The sequence below is a fragment of the Neoarius graeffei genome, chromosome 8 (genome assembly GCF_027579695.1).
Source record: "Neoarius graeffei isolate fNeoGra1 chromosome 8, fNeoGra1.pri, whole genome shotgun sequence".
NCBI lineage: Eukaryota > Metazoa > Chordata > Actinopteri > Siluriformes > Ariidae > Neoarius > Neoarius graeffei.
This window is the reverse complement of record NC_083576.1, coordinates 63,759,979-63,786,203: the sequence shown is the minus strand read 5'-3', so window position 1 is coordinate 63,786,203 and position 26,225 is coordinate 63,759,979. Positions and strand designations below refer to the sequence as shown.

Here is a 26,225-nt window from a genome sequence, read left to right as displayed (position 1 = left end):
AAGTTTTCAGATGGTAATCCTACGAATAATCCCTTCCCCTCTGCTGAAGCCTGTGGACCCTTTTCTCCTGCTTCCAGACCCAGGCAGGCTAGAATAGGGCCATTACTCTTGAATGATAATTTATTCCTTACTCCAGTGCCTCAATTGTACCAAAACACCACTCCTCAAAGCAGAAAATCACGCCCAACACACACACACACACACACACACACACACACACACACACACACACACACACACACACACACACACACACACACACACACGAAAAAATGGAAACAACTTTGTCAAGAACTTTGTCACTAACGTTCTTTCTTTATGTAAAAATGTTTGTAGGTAGCACTGTTTTACTAAATGTTATATAGCCTATGGAATTGGCTGTATATTTATATACGTCAATTTCATGATAACAATCTTACAGTCTCTCTCTCTCTCTCTCTCTCTCTCTCTCTGTGTGTGTGTGTATATATATATATATATATATATATATATATATATATATATATATATATATATATATATATATATACACACACACACACACACACACTACGGTTCAAAAGTTTGGGGTCACTTTGAAATGTGTTTATTTTTGAAAGAAAAGCACTGTTCTTTTCAATGAAGATCACTTTAAACTAATCAGAAATCCACTCTATACATTGCTAATGTGCTAAATGACTATTCTAGCTGCAAATGTCTGGTTTTTGGTGCAATATCTCCATAGGTGTACAGAGGCCCATTTCCAGCAACTCTCACTCCAGTGTTCTAATGGTACAATGTGTTTGCTCATTGCCTCAGAAGGCTAATGGATGATTAGAAAACCCTTGTACAATCATGTTAGCACAGCTGAAAACAGTTTAGCTCTTTAGAGAAGCTGTAAAACTGACCTTCCTTTGAGCAGATTGAGTTTCTGGAGCATCACATTTGTGGGGTCGATTAAATGCTCAAAATGGCCAGAAAAATGTCTTGACTATATTTTCTATTCATTTTACAACTTATGGTGGTAAATAAAAGTGTGACTTTTCATGGAAAACACAAAATTGTCTGGGTGCCCCCAAACTTTTGAACAGTAGTGTATATATATATATATATATATATATATATATATATATATATATATATATATATATATATATATATATATATCAGTCAAAAGTTTGGATACACCTACTCATTTACAGTTTTTTTCCCTGTATTTTGTATTTTGGCCATTTCCTACATTGTAGAACAATACTGAAGGCATCAAAACTGTGAAATAACATATAGAACATATATGGGATTATGTAGTAAAAAAAGCGTGTTGAAAAACAAAATATGTTTCATATTTTAGATTCTTCAAAGTAGCCACCGTTTACCTTGATGACGCTTTGTACACTATTGGCATTATCTTAACCAGCTTCATGAGGGAGTCACCTGGAAGGCTTTTCAGTTAACAGGTGCCTCGTCAAAAGTTACTTAGTGCAATTTCTTACCTTCTTAATGTGTTTGAGATCAAACGGTAAGTAATAAATAATAACAATGCAGTAAATAGCCCTATTCCACAACCATATTATGTCAAGAACTGCTCAAATAAGTAAAGAGAAACGACATCCATCATGACTTTAAGACATGAAGAAGTGTCTTTTAATTAATAAAAATCAAGAAAAAAAACCCATTGAATTAGAAGGTGTGTCCAAACTTTTGACTGATGCTGTATTTTTGACAATATTTGACTTTCTCAGATTCATTTACTCTTGCATATCTTAAAGCATCTTAAATTTGCAGAATTTTTAGATATCTGTCTTGGGCATATTATTCTAAAGTTCTCTTTATATAGGCTATAAAGACATCTTTCATACCCCTAGAGTTTCACTTCATCAATTTAATGAATTAATTTTTCTTGCATTTTCAAAACAGGTGTTATTATTAAAATGTTTTGGAATCTCATTACAGGCTATCTAAATGCTAATTTGAGGTCTGTATTGTCAACTGGACACAAAATGTACCAGTATGTGAACCTTACACTATCAATCAGGTGCCAGAGTTTAAAGACAAACCCTACAGCGAGGCATTCACTTGTCTTTGCGTATTTGTGCAAGTGCATAATTTACCTCTAGTTTACCCTGCATTAGTACTCACAATAAGACCTGTGTCTCTAAAGACTTTATCATTCAAAGTAACCAGGGCAACTACTTGGCAAAATGTAAAGAAGCTTTGCCTATGGTATACCATCGTTAAAAGAGGACAAACACACAGTGCTGCCCTGATTAATGATACCTACCCACACCTGACCTTGCAGGACTAACACATACATTACAGTGGGCTTTCAGCAGCCTTGTGAACTGTCTGTGTAACTAATGGCACGTTCTCCACTTCCTAATTTTGGTTCCTTTTATTCTCCCCAGCCTTGTGCACTGGACTTCTGTATACACAACTCATTATGCCCCACTTGCTTTAATGCTAAACACTTTATTAGCTATAAGGCTGAAAGATAGATTTATATCACAAGTTTAAAATCAAACTTATTTTAATTTAAAAAAGAACAAATAGATTATCACCACACTGTTAAACAAATTCCACAATTTCTTCATAAAATACTATGCTCAGACCAATATGAATTTACATGTGTTTTGTGTTTTATATAATAGCCTGGGATTCTGGGAAAATATTCAAAGCATACAGTATTGTGCAAAAGTCTTAGGCATCCTATTTTTTTCCATACAAATTTTGTTATAGAGTTCTGCATTATCAAGTCAGTACAAAAATGTTTTAGAGTTCCAAATGTTCATTTTCCAGCACAAAATTAAATGTTAAAGGTTAAAAAAAAAAAGTTTGTATTTGAGCAGCATATTACATAAGAGACTACTTTTCAGATTAAAAAAAAAGAAAACACATTGAAGGCTATTGGGTTTTGGTGCAAAATTAATAAGCGAGTGTGACAGTCAAAGTGTCCAGAAGAACTGTGTCTGGTTCTGTAAGATGCTCAGTAAAACCTACAGCTCCTTATATTTCCTTATAAAACTGCACTCACTGTACCTGAGACTACTATTTTGTTTTTTAAAGCAAAGGGTCGTCTCACACCAAATTTGGACTTTGTTTCATTTATTATGGTTTACTGCTGTTTATAGCATTTTTTTTTAATGTTGGAACATTTAATTTCATTATTATTTAAGCCATTTTTGGTCTACAGCATTTCTTTACACGTGCCTAAGACTTTTGCAAAGTACTGTATATGAGGAACCTTATCTGTTTATTTAAATAAAAATTAATTTCTTATATTATTTGGCCATTTTGGTTCAGCATTTTACTAAAAGAACAGCATCGTTTCAATTAATTGAGTGCAGTAGTGTAAGTAAGGTAAGTTTAAATGGGGGTAAAGTGCTATGTAACACTAGTCTAACTCAGTAGATAATCTAGTCTGGTAATATAAATGCATAATATACTGTACTGTAGCTTTTCCTTCCCTGAAGTATTAACTATGAGACATTGATAAAAATAAAAAAATACAGTACAGTGAGCCATTACTGTAAACAAACACTGCAATAATAATTCTGTGAATATTCATAATAGTAAATATGGCAACTTTGCTGCCAGTAGTTTACTGTAAATTTACAGGGTATTTTTTTTTACACAGTGCAGTTTTTGTTCCTTTGATTCTTTGTTTATAGAGACATGAGAATCATTCATTTACATTTCAGGATGGTTTATTTAGTTCCTCAAGCATTGAAATTATCTTTAAGAACATACATGTATATACAAAACCCCCATACACAGATATCCAAAAGGCTTTGTTGTAAATAATATTTATTCATCAGAATAACTTGTACAGTATTTTTTTAATTTTGCTGTCAGTAATTACACAAAGGCATCAGATATTTTTAATAACATACCTCCTTAGTTTGAGCATCATTGTTTTGATTTGTTGTCAATGCCCACTTCTGTAACTAACTGAGGCATGAAACTGGGTAATGGCATCACTTGTAGGTGCTCAAATAAGCCATATGGTTTGAAGTGCAATAACTTGAAGCCGGAGGCAACAATGGAGTAACTGAGAAGGGGAAGAGGTCCAGGTTTGACTCAGTAAAGCTGCAAAAACTCCTTCTTTCACTCTAATGAAGCTGTTGTCTGGAGATTCTGCATTGGGTTGGGAGGATGGTGCTGGACGTGATTTGTCATACAATCTGAATCTTTAGGAGGGCCAGAGAAAGACCTCCTCTCCATATGTCTGCTTATTTTGCATCTGAAAGCTCCGGGTGGAGATGGGGGCAGAGAAAGGGACAGAACGGAGTGAATTGAAGCACTGGACTAGGACTTTTCATTCAGGCAAATCAAACCAACATTAAACATAGAATGTGTGGCTCTAAGCAAAAAGGAAGTAAGAGAGGTTTCTTGTAACTTATATTCACACTAGGACATACAGAATATTCTGGGCATGATACACAGGGTGGATGATGAATTTTTCTCGGAGCTGTTTTGTGATTGTAGTTCCATTATGGGATAGTTTAAATGGACGTAATACTGTATCTGGTTAAAGTAGATTTGGTCTTAAATCAGTAATCGGCCTTTAGTAAATGGGTACATTGTTTTAGTACATTTCTAGCAAGACAGAAAGAAAAAGAAAGAAAGAAAGAAAGAAAGAAAGAAAGAAAGAAAGAAAGAAAGAAAGAAAGAAAGAAAGAAAGAAAGAAAGAAAGAAGAGTTGCCATGTGGTATTTATATAAAAGTCTATTGCTGACTATTGGGATGTCAATGATGATTTTTTTTATCATTTAAAATATTTTTGCAAACCAAATATGCTTATCACAGGTGTCTTCAGCATGGCCTTGTAAGATTAAACCAATCTCAAAGCAAACCAAATACCACTTGAAAGACTGTGACCACACAGTAAGGAGCTTGGCAACAATGGCAGCACTTTTGCATTAGGTGTCGCTAGTAGAGAATTCAGACCACCATGTATTGAAAGAGCACTGGCACTATACAAGTGCAATTATGCCAGTACAATAGCACTGTATTGCTTCCCCCAAATCAGTGGGCATAGTGCTGTGCACAGGAATGGTAATAGTCACTCGGAGTATACAACGTCTTTGAGAACAGGTGTGAAAGACAAGAGTGCAGAGGTTAGACTCACTTCTTCTGTCTTAGATCAGTTACTTTGGAAGTGCTTTCTATGTTTCCCTTTTCTTTTGTCCCTCAGCCTCTTTAAACTGAAGTGGTCAAGAGATTTTCAAGCAAAAGAAAGTGTCTAAACCTTAAAGGGATCCTCCAGCGGATTTATTCTCAAACTTACTTTAAGTAAAAGTAATCACAGATATCAAAAATCAAACTTTCATTTTCAGAGACCAAATAGTGGTCAAGAAAAATGAATTTTCTTTAAAATGTCAGATGGGCTTCCTGCTGTGGTGACGTATGTGATGACGTCAGGTAGTGGTTGCTTGGAGCAACTTATCTGTTTATATTCTCTGTTTACATCGTAGTTTTGCTAGTTTTACACATATTTTACTGAATTTATCAGTTTTTAAATAAGTATGCCTCATTGTGTAGCATATAAATGCTACAGTGATGCTCAAAAGAAAGCACAAGCTGGAACTAGACTGCATTTCTGCAGAGAAAATGCAAAGTGTGCTTGCTGAGCTCTGGCAGAGGGTCACTGACAGAAACTGGATCAGACATGAGACTTTGCGCTGCAAAATCTTTTTTTCACACGATCTACAGAAAGTGTGTGTGGCAAAGTGTGTGTATAATGTGTGTGTGGCTGCGGGCTCTAAAATCCTGGTTTAAAATGGCTCAACTTGCAGTGCGACATGACACTTCGTGCTCTAAAGTATTTTTTTCACATGATCTACAGATAGTGTGTTATGGAACAGCCTTCCAAGTAATGTTCAGGAATCAGACACAGTCTCAGCGTTTAAGTCTACACTGTAAAAAATGTCCGTAATTAAAAGGTACGAACTACCGTATTCTTAGGAGGGAATTTTCCGTAATATTATTCTACGGATGATTTACCCGTATTTTGAAGAACGCAATGCATTGTGGGAGAGACTGTCTTCAGAGGGAACGCAGCCGCCGCTTGCTCGCTCTCTGCTGTCTGAGTGAGTTGGAGTACTGCACTTCTCTGGTAAATAGTATTATTAATAATAAGTTACACAGTTAATCAAATCATCTTTGTATGTAGTTCAATTTAATCGGCTACAGCCTGGAATCATGTCGTGAGTCTAGTCTTTTTTAATATCTTCCACGACACAGCTATCAGAGCGGTCAAGATTACCAGCCAACTTGTGATGTCTTAATAGGCTAGGATCTACATCTCATAAATGTAGGGTATCGGATTTCTATAGACTTACAACATACGTTATAGTTTTGTCTACATTATCATGACTCTGTTGTCCTGTTTCGCTTTTACTTAATTTTTAGCGTCCACAATCCGTTTGGCCGCCCAAGTTGCTAGCTAAGTTAGCTCAGCAAGGCTCATGTTGGTAACTGAACAGACGGTTAATAGCTATATTGCTGATCTCTGGGATCGCAAAATTCTTCAGAGAAAAGCCTGAACAACTCTTCCACCCAAGTGAGGTGGGTTTATAAATGTTTTATCACTGTGTTATTCATGATGAACTACAATGTATTTGTATGAGGCATACTGTTCTGGATGGAAAAATAGTTATTCAGCTATTCAGTATTTCTTCTTTTATTTCCTAACAACAGGAATCTGCTGCTGCCGCACTACCACTGCAAAGCACACCTTGCATCCTTACCATGGGTTTGTAATCTGTTTGATATTAAAAAAAATGTGTTATGGATTTGATTTCACTGTCTATCTTCCTCATTCCTCACATGCTTCTTCTCTCCTGTCTTTTTCTCCTGCTTCTCGCTCCCTTCTTTGTCTCTTCCTCTTTCCCCATTCACTTTCTCCCTTCTTGTCTGTTCTGTTTTCAGAAACTCACTCTATGTTTTGTTTGTGAAATAACTTTTTAATGGGTGGGCTTATTTCCATCAAGTCTTGTGTGCTAAAACTCTATGATCAGTGCATGAAGTAATAGAAGTTTGGAAGCCGGCACTTTCAAGGTGGCCGTGGAGTTCATAATTAAGTATCGTGTTCCACCCGTTTTCATTTGTTAATATATTCTCTTATGAATTTTACATGTTTAAGGTGATCATCATTACAAAATCGCCGTGGACCAAGAAGTCGTAAACAACCACATCAGCTCCATGATTGTAGCTCTGAGCTACACTTTTGCTGCATTTTATGTTTTTAACATAAAGTACCCAAAAGACATGGCTCTCATGCTGGAGTTCATTCAAAGGTAAGCAACTCTTACTGTTTTTTTTTTTTTGTTTTTTTTTTGTTTTTTGGGGGGGGGCACAAGCAGTTTTGCTGTGAAGGCTACTGTTTAGTACGGCAGACGAGCGACTTCGAGCGACTTTTGAGTAAAACCATGCAAATTGGTACACATATCCATCTTGGTATGCTGATTAATATTAGATATGGAGGCGTCGCGATGCTAAAGATGCTAAATTTTCAAGATGGCCACCAAATCCAATATGGCCAACCCATATTGATGAAACTATCAGGTATTTTGTTGTAAATGCATGAAAATTGATACAGTTAGCTCTTGATATGCTGATTAATATTAGAAGTAGAGGCATAGCAGAAAAAAAATCTGATTTCTCAAGATAGCCGCCAAATCAAATATATCTGACCCATATTAGTATAACCACCATGCACTTTGCAGTAGGAGCATGCAAATCAGCACAAATATACTTCATATGTTGAGCAATCTAGTAGTTGGCCATATTTGATTTGGTGGCCATCTTGCAAATTCAGCTTTTTTTGTGACGTTTTTGTGACAGTTATTAATCAGCATATCAAGAACTGTGTACCAGTTTCCATGCTTATACTACAAAGTGCCGGGAGGTTTCACTAATATGGGTTAGCCATATTTGATTTAGCGGCCATCTTGAAACGTCAGCATTTTTCGCAATGCCTCCATTTCTATTATTAATCAGCACATGAAGAAGTAACTGTGTACCACTTTCCATGCTTTTACTACAAAGTGCCCAGTAGTTTCATTAATATGGGTTTGCCATATTGGATTTTGCAGCCATCTTGAAAATTCAGCATTTTTCGCAACGCCTCCACATCTTATATTAATCAGAATATCATGAAAGATATGTGTACCGATTTTTATGCTTTTACTCAAAAGGGCACGGTTTGGCCCTTTTTTGTCGCTCATCCTTCGTACTATATGGTTTATTCAGCATCTTTCCTCCACATTCTTTGTCTATGACAGCCTATGGAAATGTATGGTAAATGGTTGTGACAGATCTTTTTTCCATAATGTATATGGCAGCCAATAGGACCATGTGAAAGAAAGTGGTGAAATTTGGCACACACATTCTAGACAGTCCCCTGATTCTTTTCAACAAGTTCTATTTTGACACCTCACACACAATTCAAAAGCTCAAAGTTTTTAAACTTTCAGCCTCTGCCAATTCTGATTTTGTGAGAATTGAAAATAAAGTGCAGCCCCATAATGCACACCGTTCCACTAGTGGAACGCTGTAATGGTCATTGTAAAGTTAACAAACACAGTACTACACTAGAAAAGTAGATCCACTGCGCTCCTGTTCCTCACTATCTGGTGCGTCACGGGAAAGGACTGAGTTCTAATCAGTGAAGAAAATCACTGGAGCATCTCAGATGTGGAAAAATATTTTTCTGCTTTTATTGAGCAGTGCCAAACTAACGTTTCGACGTTACCGCGTCTTCATCAGAGTCGAAAAAAAAACGATGAACGACTCTGATGAAGACGTGGTAAAGTCGAAATGTTAGTTTGGCACTGCTCAATAAAAGCAGAAAAAGATTTTTCCACATCTGAGATGCTCCGGTGATTTTCTTCACTGGACAGTACTACACTACTAACAGAGGGCCATTAGTACTGCACTACGACTTGGTCATTGCCATTCTGGTAACAGCAAATGTATAAGGCCATGTCTCAAAGGGTTAAATATTGTACTAACTATTTACAATTTGTTTTGCAATGAATCCATTAGGCTCATTTCATGTGCAATCAGACGCTTTGGGGCTGATTTTAATGAAACTTGATTTTAATGAATATTTACGTAAGTAATAAACCAATGTACCAAAGTATTGTATAGTATAAGTTTTGCAGCTTAAAATGTAGAATTTTTGGAAATTCAAAATGGCGGACATGAAGAAGATCCCACTTTTCATGAATGAAAAGTGCAATTTTCCGAGTCATTATGAATACTTAAAATTTCATGGTGGTGGTAAGTATTTGTGAACAAGGTGACATTTGTGAATGGGCAGAATTAATTCTGGAAATACAGTATTAAATACAGTGCGCCTTTAAGGTAGAAACAGACTAAGAAAGTTTTGATTAATAGTGTTGGACACCATACATTTATCCTTGATTATGTCTGTCAGGGTAAGTCACATAGAAATGGTTTTGATTTAGCTTGGAAGCTCTTTTCTGGCTCTACAAATTACACAACCAACATGGGACACAACAATCATCAGAATATTATGATAGATTATGAGATATTAAAATATTGTCATTTGAATTTTAAAAAGCTACATTAAAATGAGTCATTTTTCTACTTAAGTTGGGGTATTATAATATCTCCTGAAAGTTTGGTCTTTGGTCCTTGTCATATAATTTGACGTTTAGGGTGAAATAAGTTGTAATAAAGTAGTTGTAGTAGTACAGTAGTATCAGAGAAGGTTAGCCCACCTGATATACGGTACGTACCCAACCTGTCACTCCGCCCAAAATAGCATGAGCATTTTGGGTGGAGTGTCAGATGGGGAACTCCTGTCAGTTGGGGTACTCTTCTCTGACACTACTCTATTACAACTTTACTACAACTCATTTCACTCTAGAAGTCGCATTATCTCTGCAATGACTCTAGAGACCAAGACCACACTTTCTGTTGATGAAATTGACATGATATCCTACCTATCCTGTCCTAGGCAAAAACTGACTAATTTTAAAATACAACTTTTTCTATATTCAATATTTAGTATATTAACATCTCATAATTCATATTCTGTTGCTCGCTGTATTCCCTGCTCTTTGAGCTATTTGTAGAGCCAGATAAGACATCATCCAAACAATCTCTGTGTGATTGATTGACATAAACAAGGATGAATGTACAGTGTACCACCCTCTTAATTAGACATTCTTAGCTTTTTCTCCCTTTTTATTGATGCCAGACTCAGGTAAACGTAGTTCTGGGATTCTACCTTCCCAGTAAAAAGGCACACCAAGTTTCAATAAAAGTTTCAAGTTTCAATAAAATCCGTGCGGGTCAGGCCCCAAAGTGTATGATTCAACTAGCTTGCATAAGCAAATTCTATGTGTTAAGTCATAACATCACTCCAACAGCATATCTAAAAATACTTTAAATATTCTTTTAGAGTTTTCCTGGGAATAAATCCAGAACGAGGGTCAAAGGCTGAGAAGAAGGGAAAGAAACACCCTCACTTGCCCCCAAGACTTCTGAAGTTCTTGTGTGAACTGAACAGTTTTGAAAACCCCTGGATAGAAATGTGAACATGTGCACACATGCGCGCGCGCACACACACACACACACACACACACACACACACACACACACACACACACACACACAAAGCTGAGTTTCTGCTGAGGTCTGGAATGCCCCTCAACTCCCACCCCTTAATCGTTTAGGTGCGTGTTTCTTTTTTTTGTTCTTTCTTAAGAGACTTTGAAACCTGTTTGTTGGGAATCATAGACCTCACCCTTCAATCCAATTTAAAAGTTACAAATATCAAATCATTTTGTGGGTTTTGTATGTTGCATGACGTTCTTAAAAATGACAGGGTGCTAGTCATAATGCATACTTGATGAAATTTGTGGTGGTGTTAAATATTCTTGAATTAATTATTTGTGAATTAACAGCATGACTTCCCATAGACCTGTCCCTTTAATTCAATTTAAAAGGTACAAATATCAAATCATTTTGTGTTTTTTGTATGTTCTTAAAAATGTCAGTGTGCTAGTCATAATGAATATTTGATGAAGATAACATCTCTGAATTCATAGCATGAATTATTGAAATAAACTACTAAAATGGCATCTCACCTTGTGTAGACGTGTGTAATGTACTGTATTAAAAGACTTAACTTTGTGTAGATGACAAAAACAATCTCTGTTTATATATATTAAACTATCACATATTGGTAATGCATATTCAGATTCATATATTTGTCCTTAAGACATTTTTTCCTAGTTTGGACAGAAATCGACTTTATATCTAAGGGGTTATCAGTTTTCCACTAAAAGAAGTGTCTGTGAAAGAACCGAATTTACTGTAAATCCACAGAATTCTCCTTTCTTATAATGAAGGGGAATACATGTGAATGAACAGAAAGTTTATTGTAAATCTACGGAATTCTCCTTTTCTATAATGAACGGGAGTACATGTGAATGAACAGAGAATGTATTGTAAATCTACGGAATTCTCCTTTTTATGATGAACAGAAATACCTGTGAATGGACAGAGAATTTACTCTAAAAATACGGAATTCTCCGTTACAGAATAAACGGAAGGGCCGTAATGTAAACGGAGAAGTTACTGGTAATTTACTGCCAGGACTTTATCCGTTTTTTTACGGAATTTTTTTTTACAGTGTAGGCTGAAAACATATCTGTTTAGTCAAGCCTTTTGTTAATGGTGTTTATGAGGTAAAGGTGTAGATCTGGAGGGTTCTCAGACATAGAATGTTTTGGTAAACTGGGATGTATGGATGCTGTCAGTCCCCCACTCGCTTGCTCACTCGAGTTTGTTGACGGTGTAGTGGCTGGCTGCTTTATGTCCCGGGGCTCCCTCATGCCTGTGTTACCTTCTGGCTCTCCCCTTTTAGTTATGCTGTCATAGTTAGTTGCCAGAGTCCCTGCTTGTACTCAGTGACATTGGGCATACCTAACAACCTGTGTTCTCTCCCCCCCCCAAATCTGTTCCTCTGAGTTACATGTCGGTCCTGGGATCGAGATGCTGACCTCTTCTGCTCCTCGGACCTGCCTGATCCATCCTGGTGCCCTGTGTCTGGTTGGAGCCTCATCACATTGCTACTGTGGAGGACGGCCCCATGTGGACAGTTGAAAGTCACACCTGGAGGATGCTCTGGACACTTACAGGAATGCTTTTATGGCTGAGGACTACAGTTGACTTGCTAACTTTAGGACTGCAGTTGTCATGAACAGTTTTGCACTCAAGTTTCCATCAATGAAAAGTTATAACATCAGCGAAACTGACTTCATGTAAAACTGTTAATGTTATAGTCATGTTGTCTGTTGTTGCCCAAATGAGGATGGGTTCCCTTTTGAGTCTGGTTCCTCTCAAGGTTTCTTCCTCATGTCGTCTGAGGGAGTTTTTCCTTGCCACCATTGCCACAGGCTTGCTCATTGGGGATAGATTAGGGATAAAGTTAGCTCATATTTTAAGTCGTTCAAATTCTGTAAAGCTGCTTTGCTATAATGTTTATTGTTAAAAGTGCTATACAAATAAACTTGACTTGTGTGTGTGTGTGTAGTGTGTGTGGCTGTGTGCTCTAAAATCTTGTTTTAAAATGGCTCAACTTGTAGCGTGAAATGACACTTCGCACTCTAAAACCTTTGTTTTACACGATCTACATGGTTCTGGGTAGATTAATAAAGATAGTGTGTGGCATGGTTTAAAAGTCTCATGTCTGATCCAGTTTCTGTCAGTGACCCTCTATCAGAGCTGAGTAAGCACACTTTGCATTTTCTCTGCAGAAATGCAGTCTAGTTCCAGCTTGCGCTTTCTTTTTAGTATCTTTGTGGCATTTATATACTACACAATGAAAACTGGTAAATTCAGTAAAATACTTGTAAATTTAGCAAAACTACAATATAAACAGAGAATATAAACAGCTGAGTTGCTCCAAGCAACCACTACCTGACGTCATCGCATACATCACCAGCAGGAAGCCCATCTGGCATTTTAAAGAAAATTAATTTTTCTTGACCACTATTTGGTCTCTGAAAATGAAAGTTTGATTTTTTAAATCTGCATCTACCTTTATTTAAAATAAGTTTGAGAATAAATCCACTGGAGGATCCCATTAAAGTACTACTGCATTTTCAAACAGACATTGTATTATCAGTAAACAGAGTTTTAAATGAGAACTATATTCAGTGAGACACATCATGCAAAGCAGTTTCTCGACTATATACTAAAAAAAAAGCACTGGTATTTAAATGTATGCTGCATTTTGGAAACCCAGCTTCTCTGTTAATGTACTGTATATAAAATTCAATATAAAATGAAATGCAAATTAAATTGCAAAATTAAAATGGAATTAAATAATTAAAAAAATATTAAGTTAAACCCAAGGGAGCACTAATATAGAAAAATTAGCAAAATAGTCTGTTGGTGCAACAGCATGGATGACATAACAATACATAATAAACAAAACAGTACATTCAGTCATGCATAGTTGTGACAGTTTATACATGCATCTGTTGATGTTATTAACCCTTTATACTCCTTTACACTTTCACCCCAAGGCCAAATTATTTTCGTTAATATTGCAGTGTAAAAGGGAGTACTGGAAGTGTAGCGCCATCCAAGTTTCTTGGAGTTTACAAGCTTACTATAGAATACAGCAACAGGATCTGATATGTGTTTATAAGCAAAAGTGAGATTAAGCTTGGGGTCTAGATGAGGTTAAATGCAAATGAGGAATCTGCTGTACACAAGAGTTATGAACTTGTCACTTTGGAGACATCTCAATGCATTCTCATCCCTGCCTATTCTGATATCATGGATAATGATATGAGTGCCTCACACTCTGCAAGAATGTAGAGCAGAGAAAACAAGGAAGTCCCTGAGGACCTCTATCAGTTTGGACAACTCATTTTGATGCAGAAACCACGCACTGCGCTCAGATATTCGTGGACATCTGCCCAGGCTCATCAACATGCATGGCCTCAGTTTGGGGCTATCTGACCTGCCTGAGCAACAATGGCATTGCAGTCTGATCTATGGCACACCGCTGCTTCTGCCTTTATACACTTGTCAAAGAAGAGCTTTTAAAAACTGGCCTTTAATGCTCGGAAAAACTGCTATGGTACCACAACAGATATAAAGAGTGTTTCCGCTTCTGTCTTCTCAGACCCTTTCTTGCACTGTCACATGCAATTTCTCTTTGTCATTGTCTTTTAGTAACTCTTATTATAGAGAAGCGTCTGGGCTGAAGGAAAGCTTTTTGGAAAGAGGCCCTGCTTTACTTACTTGTGAGGTGCATTCCAAACACATGGGCTTGGCAAGCTTTACTTACATAATTTATTCATTTGGCACATGCTTTTATCCAAAAGCAACTTACAATTGAGGAAGATACAATCCAACCATATGGCTGTTAACAGAGCAGCAGAACTAAATTTCCAACAATAAACAATAAACAAGTACGATATTGCAGGTAGAACAGAAAGACACAACATGAGGGATGGAATGAGTTCTACCCAAGATAGTTGCACACACTAATCTAGGAGGGGTAAGTAAAACTATAAATGATTGGCTTGCAATGTAAAGATGGTTAACTTACAATAAAATGCCAATACACATAACATGGGTCCTCAAACATTTACATAGGTAAATTATATCTGGTCTTAAGCTCCTGATTTAGGACCATTTGTGGTACATAGCTGACCCAGGATGAGGTCTGTGTTTAATGATAGTATGTATAAATAAATAAATAAATAAATAAATAAATAAATGTCTGTTTCATTTAGGTAATCACAATATAAACTGACTACTATTACAACAGCCTGCACCAAATGTATTTTATTTTGGTATTATTCCTTTCACATATATTGTAAAACTAATCTTTCTCACGAATATAATCAACGTTTCCTTCAGAATATATATATATATTATATATATCAGTTCAGCAACGCTTTCGACCTTTGCTACCACCTTGCGGCCAGAAAGCGAATAGCGTTGTTCACTGGATTAAAACTGTTGCTGTTATGCGGAATTTAGGATTTACGTTTTTACTACAATAAAACCGAGTCATAATGATAATATAAGTATTTAACAAATGATTAACAATCCTAATATGAACGTTAATTTAAAACATCAGAGCAAAAAAAAAAAAAACAAAAGCCCGAACATCTTAAAGCTTCAATTTATGATTATAATAATTCTACATTAAACAGGCATTAAAATTCTACATTAAAATATATTTAACAGGATTGTCCTACCAGTGGTCAGATACTATCTTAACTTTCTTTAAAAAAATAATTAAAAACAAACAAAACAACAACAAAACTTGAGACTATTTACCCCTCAAGACTATTTTTTTAATGTAGCCTATGTGACGTCAGGATAATAATAAAGTTAATAACAAATGATATTTTCGTTTTTTCGAGGGTGAAATTTAACTTAACAGTGCTTTCTTCCAAGAAATGATCAGTCCTGGTCTTTTCTTATAAATAAATAAATAAATAAATAAATTTGCAACTTAATCCAGAAAGGTTAATCACAAATCTGTCCACGTGTCAGATTTACACTGTGAAACACTGCCCCCTCTTGTCCAGTTAGCGTTACTACAGTCGAGTAAGACTCAAACCCTGTATACCAATATATTCAACCTGTAAAAACACATAAAAATGTCATTGACAAAATATGAAACTTTATCTTTTGCTGTTTTAAAACACAATGTTTTATTTTGTGTTTGATGACTGGATTTCCACGCCACAAGAGTGGACACAAAGTTCTTAAATGTCACGTGACTCACACATTTCCTACGTTTTCGGTCCGGGGGGAAATACACGCGGTTTTAGACAAAAGTTAATTTAAACGCTGAGAATAAATCATGCGCAAATAAAACCGAAATAAAATACACTTAACACTGTATATGCATGATGTTCTGGGAAGAAAATTTCAGCCTTAATAAATTGACAGAATGACAAATGAGTGACTTTATTCCAGATTACTACAAAGAATGATAAATGGTTGGTCATGTCTTACGTGACTATTGTATTTATATTTTTCCATTTAATTTGATGTATTTCAGGTATATTTAAAAAAAAAATTCGCTTTGAACTTTTAATTTGAAATCCCCCTTCAACCGGAAGTGCTATAGATTTCCGCTTTGTTGAGGACCTTGCAGCACGAAGACGCCTGTTTTAGTTGTGTAATATAATCTCTACACAGTTTGAACGGTTTAGTATCACGGATTGAGCTATGTTTTATCATGTAAGTTGCTTATTTATTCACCGAAACGTAATATAAGTTGATCTAATGTACTGAGTTATTGTAGCTTGCTCATTAATGTCGTTAAGTAGTTAATGTTTTTGTAGCCATGAGTTTGTGTGCTGCTCGGCTAACTAGTGTTTAATTAGCAGCTCAAATAATACATTTACAGGGTTACACTGATTTATCTTAGGAATTTATATAGCTATATTTAATACCAGTCAACAGTTTGTACACCTCTACTCATTTATAGGTGTTTTTCTGTATTTTGACTATTTTCTACATTGTAGAACAATACTAAAGACATCAAAACTATGAAATAACGCATGGAACATACAGGCAGTTGTGTGGTTCTTTTTTTTTAAATTAATTAAAAGACACTTCTTCATGTCTTAAAGTAATGATGGCTGTCGTTTCTCTTTACTTAGTTGAGCAGTTCTTGACATAATATGGATTACTACAGTTGTGGAATAAGGCTATTTACTGTATTTATTATTTACTGTTTGATCTCAAACACATTTAAGGAGGCAAGAAATTGCACTAATTAGCTTTTGATTTTAGACATCTGTTACAGTGGCTACTTTGAAGAATGTAAATTATAGATAGATTTACTTTTGATCCCAAGGTGGGAAATTGTGTTACAGCAGCAAGTTATCAGACATATGAAATGAAATATATGTTGTACAACACACAAGAATTTAGAGGTGAAAAAAAGATCCAAAGAACAAACCGACTATCCAATATAAAGATAAAAATATAATGATAAATAATGTATTTCTATGTATGTGCTTTGTACATGTGACTATGCGTTAATAGTGCTAAAACAAGAATTGTGATAAAGGAGGATAAACTGTGCAAGAGTGGCAGTATTGAACAGAAGCTAGCTAGCTAAATAAATACAGTATATAAACTCTAATGGTGTAAAGTGACTGACAGTAAACATAAGCTCTGAGGGTGCAAAAGTTACAGGAGGACCAGGGTTATGAAAAGGACTATAAATATATTTATATTAAATATCAAATACCTATGAAACACACAGACATTTTTTATATATATATATATATATATATATTAGTGCTGTCAAGCGATTAAAATATTTAATCGCGATTAATGTCGCGACTGTCATAGTTAACTCGCGATTAATCGCAATTTAATCGCACATTTTTGTCACATGAAAAACCATGTAATTGTCTTATCAGCATAAAAAAGTGAATGGGCTTGCTCACCGTTCGAACTACGGGGGTACTCGGGGGGATCCGAGATCCCCTGAAACAGACATGAGATCCCTTGAAAACATGATTTGGGAAATGTTGGGGGGGTCTCTAAAATATTGGCAAAATGATGTTTATTGACATAGCAATCGTGTGTAACGGGAAGCATTTGCATATCCGAAGTGAGCGCGCGATGGAGATCCGTGCTCTGAGACAAGCGCAAGCACCCCCCCAAGGGAAAATAAGGGACCCCCGAAAGTATCGGCATAGTTCAAACACTGGTTGTACCAATGTTTTTTTTTTTTAATTTATTTATTGCAGAGCAATATTATGTCGTCACTCCTGCAAAAGCCCGCTCAAAGAATCCAAACAAAAACCTTGCGTTGTGATTGGCGGGCACGATTTGATGCCCGGGGTGTTTTTGTTTATATGGTGCGAGGCTAGACCCACTCGCTAGGCAAAAATATTTTTGGCCGCTAGGCGGGTGGGTTTAGTTTACTAGGCTACCACAATGGGGAAATTTCCTGTTTGCAGCAGCACAGTGGATAGCAGCAGAAGAGGACATATCAAGCCACATAAGTAAAATATATATATATATTTAAAAAGAAAAAATATACCTAGGATAAATATTAAATTGGAGTAAATCTGAAAAGGTGTCTAATTGTAGCTGCCGCTCTAGTGCAGTTTTCTAAAGAAATGAGCTGTAAGTTTTACTCTGAGCATCTTGCAGAACCAGCCACAGTTCTTCTGGACACTTTGACTGTCTGGTCTCTTATGCAGTATGCTCCTTTCTTTACAGACATACAAACATTTTGCTGTAAAGTTTAATTTTGTGTTGGAAATCTAAAATGTGGGCGGCACGGTAGTGTAGTGGTTAGCGCTGTCGCCTCACAGCAAGAAGGTCCTGGGTTCGAGCCCCGGGGCCGGCGAGGGCCTTTCTGTGTGGAGTTTGCATGTTCTCCCCGTGTCCGCGTGGGTTTCCTCCGGGTGCTCCGGTTTCCCCCACAGTCCAAAGACATGCAGGTTAGGTTAACTGGTGACTCTAAATTGACCGTAGGTGTGAATGTGAGTGTGAATGGTTGTCTGTGTCTATGTGTCAGCCCTGTGATGACCTGGCGACTTGTCCAGGGTGTACCCCGCCTTTCGCCCGTAGTCAGCTGGGATAGGCTCCAGCTTGCCTGCGACCCTGTAGAAGGATAAAGCGGCTAGAGATAATGAGATGAGATGAAATCTAAAATGTTTTGTGCTGGCTCAATAATGTATAAGTTATAAAATATTATATATGTAATTGGACTAACTAAGCTGCCAATTTGTTAATATAGCGCAACAGGAAAAGATACTGCAGGTTACTGTGTAGACTTATGGAGTTATATACACAACATACATACCCTATAAGTCTAAAAATGGAGTCCAAAAATAATGTGATGTTTATTTTAGATCTCCCTGGAACATGAAATTCTCCTCCATCCTCGATATTTTGGCCCAAATCTGTTAAACACAGTCAAACAGAAGCTGTTTACAGAGGTGGAAGGCACATGCACAGGAAAGTAAGTCCTGATTAACACTGAGCAAACTCCTCACGAACGAAGCTCATCAAGTCTTGTGTACATGTTATTAACCTGTGTCTCTCTTGTTTTTGTAGATATGGCTTTGTCATTGCAGTGACTACAATTGATAATATTGGGGCAGGTGTTATACAGCCCGGCAGGGGTTTCGTGTTGTACCCTGTTAAGTACAAGGCCATTGTGTTTCGGCCATTTAAAGGAGAGGTAGTGGATGCAGTGGTCACTCAGGTTAACAAGGTACAGTTCTCCTTTATCTTGGCTCTCCTTTAGCCTTTAGATTGTGTTGATATTCTACTCCATTTTTGTGCATTTTTCATAAAGACTTGTTTAGTTTAGTTTATTGTAATTTGTCACAAATATATACACAAATTAACATATAATATAAAAAAAAACATAACATAATGGTAAAGCGTGACCGGAGAGACGAACAGGGCGGAGCCCCAATTGCAACATATCCCCTAAGCGCAAAAAAGTGTGTATATATATATATATATATATATATATATATATATATATATATATATATATATATATATATATATATATAAAATCATACAGGAATTAGAATTTGACTTGCATAATAAATTAAGAAAAAAAATTATACATAATAATTGACAAATCATGGCGGGCTATAGGTTTGTAGTAAACCTCTAAAGTGGTCGTTTAGATGGATTCTAAACCACAAGAGATCCTGGCTAGACTTAAGTATATTAGGTAAGCTGTTCCACAACTTAACAATCCTAGGAAAATAGCTGTTACGATAATATTCCTGATTGTGCCTAGAGATTAGGTCAAAGTTGGCTTGATGAAAATTACGGGTATTATAATGCCGAGTGGCAGTTTGAATGAAACGTCCAAAATGACTAGTAACAGTTCCAGTTTTATACTTAAACAAGAGAACTAAATCATGCATTTGTCTATGAAAATCAAGAGGTAGTAAGTTAAGCTGGACTAGTCTATTAATATAACTGACTTCTCTTGGAGGCTAGTTCAATATGAATTTAGTGGCACGTCTCTGAATGTTCTCTATCAGTCTGCGATGCTTTACTGAGTAGGGTGACCACACACTTGATGAATATTCTAGTAATGGCCTGACAAGCGCCGTGTACAACAACTTTCTCGTCTGGATGTCACGAATATCCCTGCCACACAGCCTCTTCACTAGCCCAAGTACCCTATTCGCCTTCGCACACATCTGCGCGATATGACTATTCCATGTGCAGTTGCCAGAGACAAATACACCCAAATCAGAGGTTTCAGGAGAGTACAATAATACTTCCTCGCCAAGATGATTATATGTTGAGGGGCCTTCTACGAAATCTTCGCTTGGACATATGCGAAACTTTACATTTAATGGTGTTAAATGTCATCCTATGATCACTGCTCCATAAATGCAAACCATCTAGGTCAGACTGCAACAAAGCTGGAGAACTTATGCCGCTTTTCCACTACAAACGCGGCCGAGCCGTGCCGTGCTGAGTCGAGCTGAGCGGGGCTGTTGGAGTTGCATTTCGACTACAACCGCGCTGAACTGTGCTGGCTGGAAGTGGGTGGACACATTGGGTGGAGTTAGCGAAAGTGGGTGGACGTCACGTGATGTTGTTAAGCAGCGCAAACAGTGACATCAGTGAGCTTTTAAGCGGTAGTCTCACGACCCGAATAGTAAACAATAAACATGGAGGACATGGAGTCGTTAGTGTTGCTGGTCTTGGTGCTGTGGCTTGTAGTCACCGACAACGCCAACAGATACTGGCAAGAGCGTATAGATGAGGCGAGGCGCATAAGGCTTCAGAAATTCTCGTAATTCGTAATTATTCTTCTTCTGGGTTTGCGGTGTTTACAGATCCCAGCGTGCTCGCAGGGCGTGTGTGGGCATGTGAGGACACTCCTCCTCACCAATCAGTGCACAGGGGAGTGTCTGCTCACGCCCCCGGCCTCACTCGGCTCGCTTTGGCTCGCTTCAGCCCCACTCCAAAACGGTGCGAGTTTTAGGGGCTAAGCAGGGCTGAAGCGAGCCGAGTCGTGCTGTTTTTTGGTAGTCGAAACGCGAGCCGTGTCGGGCTGAAGTGGGCTGAAAAAGGGTAGTGGAAAAGGGCCATTAGAGTCTATAGGCCGGTAAAGTTTGCTGTCATCCGCAAAGAGGGCGAGACTTGATCCATACTGTATGTAGGACGGCATTTCGTTTGCAAAAACCAAGAACAACAGAGGCCCCAATATGGAGCCTTGAGGTACCCCAGATGTTACAGGTTGCCAGTCCGAAAAGGCACTTGTCTAGACAGTTTTACACCACAGTGAGGCTGAATTTTTGATTGGTCAGAAAGCGTTGACCAATTTTCTACAGTAGCGCCAACTGTAAGAAAACAAAGAAACATGATTATTAATATGGTGAAGCTTTCTGTAAAGAAGTATATTTAAAATTTATGAAAGGGGTCCCCAGTGCCAGTGCTTTGTAACGGTCAGTAAGTTTTTAAAAGGAGGCTGTTCTGTTTTTCGCTTTTGTGATTACATGATTAGTTGCTGTTTGTTTGTTGGGGTTTCTTTCTGATTAAATACAAGACAGAGAAAAGGGAAAGAGTCTGGTGGATAAAAAGCATGCACTGTTTAGTGAGAAATTCAAAACTGTAATTGTTAAACACGTTTTCTGTGGTGTATGTGGAATCGAACACATTTGGATGTGGTAGTGTAGGGAAATAATCTCGCCAAACTGTTGTTTATTTTCCTATAACAGCACATCCTGTCATGTTGTATTGCACATAATACAGGGTGTTTCAAAAAATGTGATATTATTTGAGATGTAAATATCCCAGAAACTACATAGTCGAGGCAAATGAAACGGAACAGGCTTAATGTTGAGCAGTATAAGATTTGTTCCTCTAAATTTGAATGAGAAATTCAAAGGTATGTGGATTCCATGAATGATTTCGCAAATTTTCAATATGTGCGCCGCCTGAGACACAGACAGCCTTCGTCTTTGAACTTTTTGTGCCGTGTCCAAATCTGCATCGCAGTTGGTGCATTTTTAGAGAATTCTCTCATAAATGCACGCTGCACAGTCTTGTTTGAGTGTATTCTAACACATAATGCCTTTTCTTTTCCAGTGAATGGCATTTCTATACCTAAAAAGATAAAAACAAAAAACGTTAAACATAAAATTTTGACCCGTTTCCACACATGCTGTTAAAATTTGAGGTCAATTGAACAAGAATTGGCAAAGTTATTAGTATCAAATTTTTTGAAACACCCTGTACATTGCAGCAATTTTGTGCTTCGACCTCGTATCTAAAGCATCTTGCATTTTTGAATGAATGAATGAATTTATTTATTTCGAACATGTATAAAAAAAAGTAACTATTTGTACATACAAAAGAGAGAAAACAAGAAAGTGACAAAAAAAAGAATAAATAAAATAACAAAGAGCTAAGACATTACAATACACCGCACATTGTTCGAAAAAGGAGTGGGAAGAAGTGCAATACTTTTTTTTTAATTTCCCACCCCTTTTTAACTACCCCGAAATCCAAACTACATTAATACACCTATAAAAATATATACAGTATTCATGAAGTGTGTGTGTCTATATAAATATATAATTACAAAAATAAATATATACTACATACCACTTCATAAATATCTATATAAATATTTAATTACAAATTAATTAAATTAATTAATTCTTTCTTTAATTTAATTACAAATTTTTCTTTATACTTTATACCAATTCTTGTCATATGTCTTTTACAGGTTGGACTGTTTACAGAAATTGGCCCGATGTCCTGCTTTATTTCACGCCACGTAAGCTACAAACTTGTCTTTTGATACAAGTGTTTTGAATTCCTCAGTGTCTTTCATGCAGCCTTGTAGATTCACCTCAACATTAAATTGTACATGACACAGATAATGAGCCCAGTCATAACAGTACATAGTCATAACAGCTTCTGATCCTTCTCACACACTAAACGTGCCCACAAGCTTCAGAATCATGATGTATTGAGTCTTAATGGCTATCAATGACCATGAATATACTTTTATTGCAGGGCACCATCAAATTTACTGTTCAGATCATTTGTGCAAAGTGTTCATAACATGTCTTACCAAAAATGGGTGGTGTTTTGAGTAGACTAATATATAAAATTATTTATTTATTTTTAAGAAATTGCAGCTGCTGTTACACCAGAAAGTGTGTGTGGGTTTTTTCGGTTTGTTTTTAATTTGTTTATGGTTTTGAATATTGTCTTTTTATTTAGTCTATACCCTCAGAAATGGAATTTGACCCGAACTCCAATCCTCCCTGCTACAAGACAGTGGATGAGGTAAAGTGGAGGAGAGCTCTTTCGAGTTGAGATTTTAAATGATCCATTGCTTTGATTTATTTATTCTGTCTTTTATGTCGTTTGCATGCAAATATGATTTATTTCATGGTTCTCCTTCACAGGACATTGTAATACAACAAGATGATGAAATTCGATTGAAGATTGTTGGTACACGAGTAGACAAGAATGATATTGTAAGTTAATGGTTATTTATTATTGTTATATCTCAGCTATATTAACACTTGCTGTATGTTTCGCTGTTTTTCATTCTCATGGACTTTTTATAGTTTGCCATTGGATCCCTCATGGACGACTACCTTGGTGAGTATTTTGGATACTGTTTCTGTATCTACTTTGGAGATGCCTTTATCAGGCCAATGTAATCTTGATACGTTATTGTTATCTTTAATTAAAGTCACTTTAATGGATTAATTAGCTTGAGACTTTCCCAAATGTCAATGTCCATAGAAAATTAGGGAACTGTTTAATTGAACATTGTGCTTATTAAAAAAAAAAAACTACTAGATTGACATTTTGTTTTTAATGACATTTAACTTGCCTCTTTGTCTCTTCAGGTCTGGTTAGTTGACGTGTGTCTCACACAGCGGTCATCTTGCAACGTTTTTGTAGATATTTTTTTTTTCCTGCACTACCTTTCAAGCAGTGTAGATCTAGAATAGATACTTTTATTTTATTGTTTTCCTCCAGAACATGTTTAAAAAATAATTTTTAAGCTAGACACTCAAACAAAATGGGAACAAAATATCAGTAAAAGTCTTTTAATGGCATTTAATTTCAGCACATCCAAACTACAATATTGTTGGGTTTGCCTTAGCTATCTTGAAAATATTAAGGGTCAACAAAACTTCTGTGCAAAGGCAAAAGGCAGTAACTGCAAAACGTGCAAACTGAGAAAAATGGACTTTTGTCTTTAAGGGCTTGGGTTTAAAGAGATTATTTCCAAAGAAACGAATTATATCCCTAAGTTTAATATCTGTTTGTAAAGTTTTGGCTGGCAGGTGGTCATGTTGATGGGTGGTCTGGGTCAAATTTGAAAGTAGTTCAATTTGACCAAAAATGCAGTTGCTGCCTTTTGTCTTTGCACAGCAGAAAATTGGGTAGTAAGAGAGCATTTTGCTTTCTATGCATTTGATGAACTTTGAGCTATTGTCAAACTGTTTATTTTGCTGTCTGTTAATGATGTCTTAAATCTGGGCTACTTATTTGCAATATATATATATTTTTATTGTTTATCTTTGGTTTAAATGTCCGTCTAAGGTGACATTAGTGTTCATCTTACTGCCGTGCTGTGCCAACTACACTGAGTGTATATACTTTTATAAACAAGTCTTGTGAACCTAACTATTTGTCTTGTTGCGTGTTTTGCTTATTCACATAAAATTGATAAGAATCAATGTCACATTTCTGAAAATGTCTGTCATTTAAGTGAAGGAAAAACCCATTTTGGATATACAGTGGGGCAAAAAAGTATTTAGTCAGCCACCAATTGTGCCAGTTCTCCCACTTAAAAAGATGAGAGGCCTGTAATTTATCATAGGTACACTTCAACTATGAGAGACAGAATGGGGGAAAAGAATCCAGGAAATCACATTGTAGGATTTTTAATGAATTAATTGGTAAATTCCTCGGTAAAATAAGTATTTGGTCACCTACAAACAAGCAAGATTTCTGGCTCTCACAGACCTGTAACTTCTTCTTTAAGAGGCTCCTCTGTCTTCCACTCGTTACCTGTATTAATGGCACCTGTTTGAACTCATTATCAGTATAAAAGACACCTGTCCACAACCTCAAACAGTCACACTCCAAACTCCACTATGGCCAAGACCAAAGAGCTGTCAAAGGACACCAGAAACAAAATTGTAGACCTGCACCAGGCTGGGAAGACTGAATCTGCAATAGGTAAGCAGCTTGGTGTGAAGAAATCAACTGTGGGAGCAATTATTAGAAAATGGAAGACATACAAGACCACTGATAATCCCCCTCGAGCTGGGGCTCCACGCAAGATCTCACCCTGTGGGGTCAAAATGATCACAAGAACGGTGAGCAAAAATCCCAGAACCACACAGGGGGACCTAGTGAATGACCTGCAGAGAGCTGGGACCAAAGTAACAAAGGCTACCATCAGTAACACACTACGCCGCCAGGGACTCAAATCCTGCAGTGCCAGACGTGTCCCCCTGCTTAAGCCAGTACATGTCCAGGCCCGTCTGAAGTTTGCTAGAGAGCATTTGGATGATCCAGAAGAGGATTGGGAGAATGTCATATGGTCAGATGAAACCAAAATAGAACTTTTTGGTAAAAACTCAACTTGTCGTGTTTGGAGGAGAAAGAATGCTGAGTTGCATCCAAAGAACACCATACCTACTGTGAAGCATGGGGGTGGAAACATCATGCTTTGGAGCTGTTTTTCTGCAAAGGGACCAGGACGACTGATCCGTGTAAAGGAAAGAATGAATGGGGCCATGTATCGTGAGATTTTGAGTGAAAACCTCCTTCCATCAGCAAGGGCATTGAAGATGAAACATGGCTGAGTCTTTCAGCATGACAATGATCCCAAACACACCACCTGGGCAACGAAGGAGTGGCTTTGTAAGAAGCATTTCAAGGTCCTGGAGTGGCCTAGCCAGTCTCCAGATCTCAACCCCATAGAAAATCTTTGGAGGGAGTTGAAAGTCCGTGTTGCCCAGCGACAGCCCCAAAACATCACTGCTCTAGAGGAGATCTGCATGGAAGAATGGGCCAAAATACCAGCAACAGTGTGTGAAAACCTTGTGAAGACTTGCAGAAAACGTTTGACCTCTGTCATTGCCAACAAAGGGTATATAACAAACAGTGGCGGCTGGTACTCTTTCAAACACGGGAGGCTGGTCGGTTACGAT

General features: G+C 37.0%; 1 protein-coding gene and 1 long non-coding RNA gene across 5 annotated transcripts; both read left to right on the top strand.

The window, feature by feature from the left end:
- The first annotated feature begins 5,897 nt into the window (after positions 1-5,897).
- LOC132890198 (uncharacterized) lies at positions 5,898-10,876 on the top strand. Of its 4 annotated transcripts, none has more exons than XR_009655172.1 (6): positions 5,898-6,068; positions 6,223-6,292; positions 6,391-6,546; positions 6,679-6,733; positions 7,124-7,277; positions 10,415-10,876. It is a non-coding gene; the product is annotated as an uncharacterized LOC132890198 (long non-coding RNA). The 4 variants fall into 4 exon arrangements; XR_009655171.1 differs by having other exon boundaries at positions 5,898-6,094; XR_009655174.1 differs by lacking the exon at positions 6,223-6,292.
- A 5,266-nt stretch (positions 10,877-16,142) lies between these two features.
- On the top strand, positions 16,143-24,687 carry polr2g (RNA polymerase II subunit G). Its single transcript, XM_060926983.1, has 8 exons — positions 16,143-16,242; positions 18,888-18,997; positions 19,093-19,252; positions 22,757-22,807; positions 23,260-23,325; positions 23,448-23,519; positions 23,613-23,646; positions 23,901-24,687. The coding sequence occupies exons 1-8, from the start codon at positions 16,231-16,233 to the stop codon at positions 23,912-23,914; spliced, it is 519 nt and encodes a 172-aa protein (XP_060782966.1). The 5' UTR covers positions 16,143-16,230; the 3' UTR covers positions 23,915-24,687.
- Positions 24,688-26,225: the final 1,538 nt, after the last annotated feature.

Excerpts from the sequence above, each read along its gene's own strand:
- polr2g (XM_060926983.1), top strand. Across the intron at positions 23,326-23,447 it reads GCTACAAGACAGTGGATGAG|GACATTGTAATACAACAAGA; the intron begins GTAAAGTGGAGG and ends TCTCCTTCACAG. Across the intron at positions 23,520-23,612 it reads GAGTAGACAAGAATGATATT|TTTGCCATTGGATCCCTCAT; the intron begins GTAAGTTAATGG and ends GACTTTTTATAG.